General features: G+C 44.3%; 1 protein-coding gene across 1 annotated transcript; it reads right to left on the bottom strand.

Moving 5' to 3' along the window:
- Positions 1-7,943: 7,943 nt before the first annotated feature.
- LOC109883287 (class E basic helix-loop-helix protein 23-like) lies at positions 7,944-9,681 on the bottom strand. Its single transcript, XM_020475308.2, has one exon. The coding sequence runs from the start codon at positions 9,340-9,342 to the stop codon at positions 8,659-8,661; it is 684 nt and encodes a 227-aa protein (XP_020330897.1). The 5' UTR covers positions 9,343-9,681; the 3' UTR covers positions 7,944-8,658.
- Between the last annotated feature and the right edge of the window lie 997 nt (positions 9,682-10,678).

The following is a 10,678-nucleotide window of genomic DNA, read 5'->3' as shown; positions in this document are numbered from 1 at the left end:
ATACCTCCAACACACTCTTCTCTCAAGCCTGCTTTTCCTGTAAACCCATGACCTTCAAACCTCTCAAGAGACTTTGGGTTTGTGAGGTTCAAGGAAAAACTCTTCGACAACAAATCAGAATTCAACTGCAATGGATGGCTGCAAGGCCAGCCATCATATCAATTAAAACATAATATACAGTAGGCAGTTACTTCACAACTTAAACTTTAAAAAATATCCTTGTTACAAATCCCTCTAACGTGAAAAGCCTTCTTGTGTCCTCCTCATACACAGCACTATAAGTGTGTGTGTGTGTGTGTGTGTGTGTGTGTGTGTGTGTGTGTGAGAGAGTCTGGGAGAGCAATTGGAGCATTGAAATGACATGAGTTATTTGGGTCGTAATGAAGCTGCTTAATGAAATCAGTGCCCTTGAAAGTTCTTCATCAATTTTAGTCCCCCAACTCCCCGTCCCCTCTCTCTGCTCCATTCCAGCCTGTCAGCTAATCCATGTGCATGTCGCAATATTAATTAAACACAGCGGTTCCTGAAGTACTTAAGTGCTAGTATTGATAATGAGCAGGTTTAAAGGAGTCACATCCCGCCCCCCCAAAATGACTTTTTAAACCGGCCTTATTAAGCAGAAAATGAGACCCAGATCAGCCTACAAGCTCCTCATTCCACTGATCCTTGACCGTGCGCATGTTCCACTGCTTTTAATTGGGGGTGCACGAGACGGGGAAACGCCCTTAATCTTGCCTTTCATGTGGATGACTGTCGCACCCCCCCATCCGCACCCCCCTGTCCGAGTCACAACCAAGACCCAGCCACTGGACTCCATGTTTTGTAACACACATAAGCTCCAAATTAAGAGTAAAGTAAATGAGAAAGAAAAACACCAAACAGAGACAGAATTAGAAGCAGCTACAGTTAGACAGTGGTTGAGGATGACAATAAGATGCAGGATTGGCTGTGTGTGGGGCTTGGTATCACGAACAGAGGTTAATATGTTCTATATAGGCTTATTGAGGCCTACCCCACACACACACACACAGCTAACACACACACACACACACACACAGCTAACACTACTCCCCCCTCCCCCCTTTCCCCCCCGCATCCAATCCCAAACTCAGTCTGGATTCGAGTGAAATGCATCTTTATTTCCAGTGCGTCTGTTTATGAGTTGCTGTGGAGAATTGGGCCGGCCCTGCCTGTCACGGTGTCTCCGCATGGCAGATTATGGATGGCCAATTACATCGCCTTTGGCATTAATTAATGAGGATAACGAGCTCCCCCACTCCCCCCAAAACCACGTCCCTCCTCAGCTGGTACCGAGCAGGGTGATGGGTGAGGTGCTTGTGTGTGTGTGTGTGTTCAGCTGGTACGGAGCAGGGAGCTAGACTTGGAGGGTGGAGGAGTAGGTATGTGTGTCTGTGCCCCCATTTTCCTTCCATTTCCCCCCAAAGTTCCCCACCAGTCAGTGGTGTGTCTGAGGACCATTACAGAGATTAGGCTGTGCCAAAGTAACGGATGCCCCCGTTTGTCAACTCACATCCTCTATCAAGACCACAGTGGGAGGGAGGAAGAGAATGGCATCTATGAAAGAGGGAGGCAGGGAAAGAGAAGGCGAGAGACAGAGATCAAGAGTAGGAGAGACTGGGAAATAATAAAAGGGAAGGACGGATTTGAGGCACCGAAAGGGGTCAGGGGGAGTGACAGAGAGAAATTAGATTTTAGGGTGATTCAGAATATCAATGTGTTCTCGTCGTTAGATAACATTTGTATCGACAACTATCTTGAGATCAGCCCCTGAGAGACAAAGTACTGTATAATTCAAACAATACAATAGACAGAGACAAATTAGCTCCTCCATGTTCATGTTGTCCTGCAGTCTCTCCTCCATGCTCCTCTCATCTCCCATCTCTCCAGTCCCACCCTAGCCCCAGCCCCGGCCCGTCTACACATTCTGGGTTTACAATGCGTGGTGTCAGGTGCCTTGTGGCGATAAGCAAAACACTTTGCTTGACTGCCATGTTCTGAAGGTTTGCGGCCATGTGAGCACATAGTAACCCCCCCCAAACTACACCCCCCCCCCCCTGATGAGGGTAACGAATAGAAGGCCCATACCCATCCCACCACACTCGCAGCAACGTCGCCCCAAATCACATGGCTCCTCGGAACCAACTGACTCACCCGCTCATCGCTTCCGACAAGGCGGGGCTGGGAGGGACGAGAACCGTGACGTCATAGAGAAAATGAAAACTGGGGGGTCCTTCCAGTGCCACATATAGTACAGAGACATCAGCGCTTCCTTCTCTCTGTCTCCCTCTTTCTTTCTCTTTCTCTCTGCTGCCCTTCTTCACCACATACAGACAACCAGAATCATACACATACATAAACACACACGCCCCCCTGAACACACACACACGTCCGGCCCACACACACACATCCGGCCCTATTGTTTATGCAACCTTTTCACCCCATCCCCCACTTGATCCTGCCCAAACACCAGTTTTCAGTGTCAGTTGGCATCTAACAGAAAATGTTTGCCTCCCTGAGCAGATTTGAACAAAAACCTGCCTAGCCTTTAAATCTAACACACAGCCCACCCCCCACATCCCCAACCCCATTCCCTCAACAACCCTCGGCAGTATTGTTTGTTTGTATTCCACGTAGGTCTCCAGTATGTGTCTGTGTGTGTATTTGTTTGTCCTCTATGTATACGAGTGTGATAAAGAGTGTCACAATGTGCATCAGACATGTAGGCTAGGCTCTGTAAGAGCTTAATTAGAGAAAGCAGCACTGTCAGACGCATTAGAGAGAGGTTGGCACTTAAGGGCATATGTTTTTACTGCTATACCATCGGGTTGTGGAAAAGCACAACAACATACCTCAAAGCTCCTGGCCCTGCTAATGAAATCACTCCCTTCTGATCCCACTGAGAACAAACACAAACGTTTACAGACACCAGAGATGCAGCAGTACTGTGCACTAGATTGGACACAGTTGTGCAGGCAGGAGTGTGTTGGTCTACATAACGTGTGTGTGTGTGTGTGTGTGTGTGTGTGTGTGTGTGTGTGTGTGTGTGTGTGTATGTGTGTCTATGTGTGTGTGACCAAGAGAGTCAGTATATGAGTAGGCTATGTAAATGTATCCCAACACAGATTAGATTAGATTAAGCAATTTCATTTTGGTCCCATTATCATAAATACTGATAATATTTTGGTATACCACATGGTTAAACTAATAATCAGCAGTCTATAAACTATTTATAAATGATTGACACTTTCTAAAGTGGCATGTTTCGGTTGTTGGTTTTGTTATTGTTTTCAATACGAATTCAATTTCAAGGGCAATGAAGTATTCTGTTCTACATAGTATTTAAATAATTCATTCAGAGTTAATGACCAGTTTGGCCTCTGGTCTGACTGTGTCCCACACCACATAAGGTCAAGAAGGCACCAATAGGCCTATAGATGATATTGTAATAATAAATACATGTCACCTTGAAATCTACAAGCTATGGCTATATTGGAAGTTGTTTCCATGGACACATACTGTATCAAGTGATAAACCATGCAGTTTACCAGACGTCTGTGCTAAAAGGCAACCGTCTCATCCAGCCGACGTGGAGAGTGATTGAGTATGAGACCGAGGCTATGGCCTAGCATCAATGGCACCGTTTGTCACAACGTATCCCCGGTCCTCTGCCTGTCACGCGGAGCTGCTGAGGGAGTCATATGTCATCAGAGCGCCAATTTGAGATGCTGTTATGACGTCCATCTGAACTGTGAGAGAGAGTGACTTGGGGCAATACCCTTAGCGACTGGCAGACTGACAGAGAGACGGAATGATTGAGTGACTAACGAGTAGACCGATCTTATTCATATTATATGAAGTTCACCCTATCTTCTTTGTTATCCATAGCCTGGTGTCCCACTTGGACACAGCTAAGGGATAGGCTGGTTTTACGCACAGACCGACTAGTGGGTAAAAGGTGGCAAAGTGTAAAGTTATGCCTCACTCTGACTGAAAAGCAGCTTTCTCACACCCTTTTTTCCCCCAGACCAACATTTCGTTAGAGGTAGCCTATTGTGAAAAACAAATAGATATTTACATAAACTATTCCACTTAAATGTAGGCCTACATTGAGGATAGGTGTGGTTATAGTTGTTTATAAAACGGGTGAGTCTAATTCTGAATGCTGATTGGTTAAAACCACATTCCAGTCGGTGTCTATTCCACAAGTTAGCACCTGCTAAATCTGACGTTAAAATACATATTTACTCTGTTCCATCTGACTACGCAATCCATTGTCTCATCAGCCCAACCAGGCAATTCATAACCTTGATCTCCACTATAAAAGCATCTAGACATTATCTCACATTTCTTTTAGAATGGCATTTTTGTTTTCAACAGCAGAGATTTGTATTAAAATTGCTGTCTTACAGGCAGCGTTTCTCAGCCAGTCGAAAGCATGATTCAACTGGCATCATATTTATGGATATATACAAAAAATATCAATTGAAAAAAAAGTACAACAAAACACAGAAAGTTTGCAGTCATTCCAGCTTCAGTTTGAAGTGATTGTGTTACTGTAGCTGTGTTGTTGGCTAGCTCCTCTGAACAACAGTGATTGTGTTACTGTAGCTGTGTTGTTGGCTAGCTCCTCTGAACAACAGTGATTGTGTTACTGTAGCTGTGTTGTTGGCTAGCTCCTCTGAACAACAGTGATTGTGTTACTGTAGCTGTGTTGTTGGCTAGCTCCTCTGAACAACAGTGATTGTGTTACTGTAGCTGTGTTGTTGGCTAGCTCCTCTGAACAACAGTGTCCTGACAAGTGAGCATATTTTCTGTGCCAGGCGAAGTAGCGCCACATCAGTTCATTGTTATGGATGTATCCAAATAACTGTCACTAGAAAACAGCTTAAACAAATGCAAATGCAGCTACTTTGCTGTTATTTTTTTGACATGACTGTAAATTAGCCATAATTGTCTAGCTAGCAAGCAAGGGATACGACCGTCGCCAGCCAGTATGGCAATGGAACATTTAGAACGAACGACTGAGACACAGAACAACAAGACTGAGCGACTGGGACCCGTCCATAGATACAGAACAACAAGACTGAGCGACTGGGACCCGTCCATAGATACAGAACACCAAGACTGAACGACTGGGTCACGTCCATAGATACAGAACACCAAGACGGAACGACTGGGTCACGTCCATAGATACAGAACCAATAGACTGAACGACTGGGACGCGTCCATAGATACAGAACCAATAGAATGAACGACTGGGACGCGTCCATAGATACAGAACAACAAGACGGAACGACTGGGACGCGTCCATAGATACAGAACCATAACACTGAACGACTGGGTCACGTCCATAGATACAGAACCAATAGACTGAACGACTGGGTCACGTCCATAGATACAGAACCAATAGAATGAACGACTGGGTCACGTCCATAGAAACAGAACCAATAGAGTGAATGACTGGGTCACGTCCAAAGATACAGAAGAACAAGACTGAGCGACTGGGTCACGTCCATAGATACAGAATAACAAGACTGAGCGACTGGGACCCGTCCATAGATACAGAACACCAAGACTGAACGACTGGGTCGCGTCCATAGATACAGAACAACAAGACTGAACGACTGGGTCACGTCCATAGATGCAGAACAACAAGACTGAACGACTGGGTCATGTCCATAGATACAGAACCAATAGACTGAACGACTGGGTCATAGATACAGAACACCAAGACTGAACGACTGGGTCACGTCCATAGATACACCGAACAACAAGACTGAACGAATGGGTCGCGTCCATAGATACACAGAACAACAAGACTGAACGACTGGGACGCGTCCATAGATACAGAACAACAAGACTGAACGACTGGGTCACGTCTATAGATACAGAACAACAAGACTGAACGACTGGGTTGCGTCCATAGATACAGAACCAATAGACTGAAGGACTGGGTCACGTCCATAGATACAGAACAACAAGACTGAATGACTGGGTCGCGTCCATAGATACAGAACAACAAGACTGAACGACTGGGTCACGTCTATAGATACAGAACAACAAGACTGAACAACAAGACTGAACGACTGGGTTGCGTCCATAGATACAGAACCAATAGACTGAAGGACTGGGTCACGTCCATAGATACAGAACACCAAGACTGAACCACTGGGTCACGTCCATAGATACAGAACACCAAGACTGAACCACTGGGTCACGTCCATAGATACAGAACACCAAGACTGAACCACTGGGTCACGTCCATAGATACAGAACAACAAGACTGAACGACTGGGTCACGTCCATAGATACAGAACAACAAGACTGAACGACTGGGTCACGTCCATAGATACAGAACAACAAGACTGAACGACTGGGTCACGTCCATAGATGCAGAACAACAAGACTGAACAGCAAGACTGAACGACTGGGTCACGTCCATAGATACAGAACAACAAGACTGAACGACTGGGTCACGTCCATAGATACAGAACAACAAGACTGAACGACTGGGTCACGTCCATAGATACAGAACAACAAGACTGAACGACTGGGTCACGTCCATAGATGCAGAACAACAAGACTGAACAGCAAGACTGAACGACTGGGTCACGTCCATAGATACAGAACAACAAGACTGAACGACTGGGTCACGTCCATAGACACAGAACAACAAGACTGAATGACTGGTTCGTGTCTCTAGCAACCCTATATTTGTGTCGAGACTATATCTTGTGGAAGGCTGAAATAGTATGAATAAATAAATCAAAATAAAGTTTAAGGAAAATATACCATTTTGGGGTCATCACCGTGCCAAAATATCCTGCAAACACAGGGTTCTGTAGCATTATCCCTTAAACATCCCATGGAACTGTGGTTCGAATAATAATTACTGAACATAATCATAACACTGCCTACATTTGAAACTCGTTGATATTGGTGAAAAAGGCATTACATGTATTTATTTTTAATTAGAATAAATATTTTAACAAAATGAATGTAATCAATTTCAGAGGAGTTATTTATCATGTTTATACGGAGTTTGGTGTTAAAGGGTTTTCTGTAGACCTTATTCATTTTTTTTACGGAACTGAAGTTTTCCGTGCAATGGCCTGCCCTGCGAATCAAAACTGCCCGGTTCATCTAATTAAGACGTCGAGGGAGACAGGAGCTGGAATCGTCTTAATATTACTGGACCGGGTTGGAGAAATCTCGCGGAGGCCTTGCAATCACCCAAATACCGGGAGACAGGTCCTGGTTGCCGCGGGCGGCACTTGCGCCCTTCCCTTCAGCGCCATCGAGCCCTTATCACGCCAGCGGGCCCCACCAGCCAGAACCGGCGCGTTTACTGGGTTATAAATGTGGCTCTTCATTGCAAAGGGTGTCTAATGGGGAAGAAATAGAGCGGAGCACTCAACGTTGTTTCAAACTCATTTTGTAGGACCCATTCATTCTAGACATTGCGCAGAAATTAGTGATGGATTGGTTTGTCAGTGTCATCGAGTCTAGAAAGGCTATGAGTGAGAGTAAGTGCTAATTGCTGTGATTTTCATACGATCATTTTAGAAAGGCCTAGCCTAGTGTAGTATTATATTAATAAAACGTATTTATTTTACTCGTTTGGAAATCAATCATTTTATTTCTGTTTTGGTCGTATTGAATTCAATCAATTCAACTAATTTTAGAGCGAGGGATGCCTAAAGTCAGACGTCTGTAAACTACAATAATTTTAACAAATTGTAGGCTTAAAACTGACGAATGTGTGACAAATTGGCAATTCTAATGCTAATAACTTAACAGTTTATTTAATCATTTTTGTTAAGTGAATGAATGTGTCATTTTTATTTTTGAGCATGATTTGAGCATGATTTGAGCATGGTTAAATTGTGTGGAATTAAGTTTATGAAAAAAAACGATTCATATTCGAGCATGGATATGTTTTATTTATAAAGACATATAAACAATATATGAAATTCATGTTGCAACACAACCAATTTTTTTTGTCTGTAAAGGCTGTTGTTTTGAAAACGAATAACATAACAGTACTTTGATCAAGTAGTTTTCCACAGTTGTACAATCATGTGAATTGTGCAATAACAAAACCAAAATCATCAATACATGTTTTCCAAAAATATCATACACTAGTGTTTCCTCACATAGCGTCTGTTAAAATGAGGGAAAGTGCATTCATAAACGACAGCGCTGGAAAAAAAAAACTCTTGAAGTTGGAACGCAATCTTGTCATCTCTCTCGTTATTTTCTGTTTCACTGAATGTTGCATAGTAGGTCTGTAGACTACACAAGAATACGAAATAGATCATTCAAAACCTTTGCAAGGGTGCCGTTTTTATAGTCACACACAACATGTCAAACTGTCAATTAAAACATGGTCAGACACTGCCACAGCAATACAATTCCTTTAACTCTGAGGAGAATATAGGGAAAGAGAAACACTTTTAAACAGCAATTTGCCAGCTCCAACCCTAATCTAGCCTTAGTAAACACCAGTGTAGTTTTTGTTTTTTTAATTTTTATTAATCTGGATGAAACATCACAGCAGTTATTTCGTTTAGGATTTACGCATTAGACTTGGATACAAGTGGGTGAAGTTCCGGTATAGGCTATACAAATAAAACGTTAACAAGGCTTGTCGTTATGTTGCTTAAAGAGACTTGCGGATGTCCCCGAGTATTTCTCCGCGCAGGTGGAGAGTGCCGAGCCCGTGAAGGGGTATACGGCAGCCTGTCCAAATGGTGCAATGGGGGTGGGGATGGGCGAGGTGATGCTCTGTCCCTGGTTCAGATAAGCCACCAGCCGCCTCATCTCCTCCAGAGCCTGAGCCTGCATGAGGATGTAGTTCTTTGCCAGGAGGAGAGTGGCTATTTTGGAGAGTTTCCTCACGGACGGGCTGTGCGCATACGGGATCACAGAACGGAGGCCGTCCAGTGCGTCGTTCAGGTCGTGCATCCGTCTCCTCTCGCGCGCATTGATGCTCAGGCGCAGAGACCGCTGCTCTTTGGGCTTCTTGGAAAGAGGACCCCCGTGTTTGTCATCGTCGAATGCGGAACCCCTCTTCCGAGGGTCCAGAGGGTCGAAACGGTCGTCATCGTCATCACTGGTCTGCTCCCCGCCACTTTCGTTGGACTTGCCCGTCTGACCCGAGAGGAAGTCGGCGGCCGGTGTGAGAGGATACCGCCCTCCAGGACTTCCAGTAATGTGGCCCGGTCCAAAGCCGAAGGCGGACTGGCCGTATCGCTGCGTCAGGTCCAGTAAAGTGTCGTTGCTGATGGACTTCAGCAGATTCTCTTCCCCGGCATTCATTTTCTCTTCAACAATAAGGACTAATACAAAAATGCAGTTCGGTCGAAACTTAATTTATCCTCTTCCTCCGTGTCGGTATTTTTTTGTGGAGAGGGTTCGCACACTACTCGAGTCCTTCTCAACACACTTTCTTTGTGGCTCTTCAGAACAGTTGCAGTGAATGGACTGTATTCAGCCCCACTTAACGTTCCCCCTGCGCGCATATACGTTTAAAACGCTTCTGTAATTGTGTGTTTTACGAAGCAACATTAAACGCACGTAAATAGTGGCCTGGGTGAGAGACTGGAGCGGTGGCCTCCTTGACGGGTCCTTGTGTGTTTCTTGCCCTCGCCCTGGGCAGACTGTGACTCGCGCTCCATCCCACTCGCGCGTTAGTAGGAACGGGAGGCCCGTTGGGATAATCTATCTGACCAATCAGGGGGGCGTTTTAATTACTATAGGGCAGAACGCTGGTATGATCCTAATTTCGATCAGAATAATGGTAATTGCAAGACAAATGTACACAAGCTTTTGCCTATAATTTTGAGTTAGTCTATGTTTGACAATTGTGGTGGGCATACTTTCGTTGTCCCCATAAAACACCCATGTTTTATTTTATTTTTATTTCACCTTTATTTAACCAGGTAGGCTAGTTGAGAACAAGTTCTCAATTACAACTGTGACCTGGCCAAGATAAAGCATAACAGTTTGAACAGACAACACAGAGTTACACATGGAGTAAACAATTAACAAGTCAATAACACAGTAGAAAAAAAAGAGTCTATATACAATGTGTGCAAAAGGCATGAGGCAGATTATGCCAGATTAACACTGGAGTGATACATTATCAGATGGTCAAGTACAGGTAGAGATACTGGTGTGCAAAAGAGCAGAAAAGTAAATAAATATAAACAGTATGGGGAAGAGGTAGGTAAAATTGGGTGGGCTATTTACCGATAGACTATGTACAGCTGCAGCGATCGGTTAGCTGCTCAGTTAGCAGATGTTTGAAGTTGGTGAGGGAGATAAAAGTCTTCAACTTCAGCGATTTTTGCAATTCGTTCCAGTCACAGGCAGCAGAGAACTGGAACGAAAGGCGGCCAAATGAGGTGTTGGCTTTAGGGATGATCAGTGAGATACACCTGCTGGAGCACCCAGAGTGAAGACAATCCTTAGATGTTTGAAACTGCACCATTAGGCTACTTTAGGCATGCTGCAAACAGACTATGACTAACACTTTCTTGTTGTTTTGACAGTAATAGGCTATACTGTAAAACTACCACTAAAGTACTATATTAATTATCTACAGTAGATTGCAATAAAGGGCAATGCACTCTGGATGATTTTAGGCCTAAAC

This window comes from Oncorhynchus kisutch, linkage group LG27 (genome assembly GCF_002021735.2).
Source record: "Oncorhynchus kisutch isolate 150728-3 linkage group LG27, Okis_V2, whole genome shotgun sequence".
Lineage (NCBI taxonomy): Eukaryota > Metazoa > Chordata > Actinopteri > Salmoniformes > Salmonidae > Oncorhynchus > Oncorhynchus kisutch.
This window is presented reverse-complemented; position numbering and strand designations above follow the sequence as displayed.

What these genes read in the sequence shown, in the direction of transcription:
- LOC109883287 (XM_020475308.2), bottom strand. Translation starts at nt 9,342, where the DNA reads ATGAATGCCGGGGAAGAGAATCTGCTGAAGTCCATCAGCAACGACACT.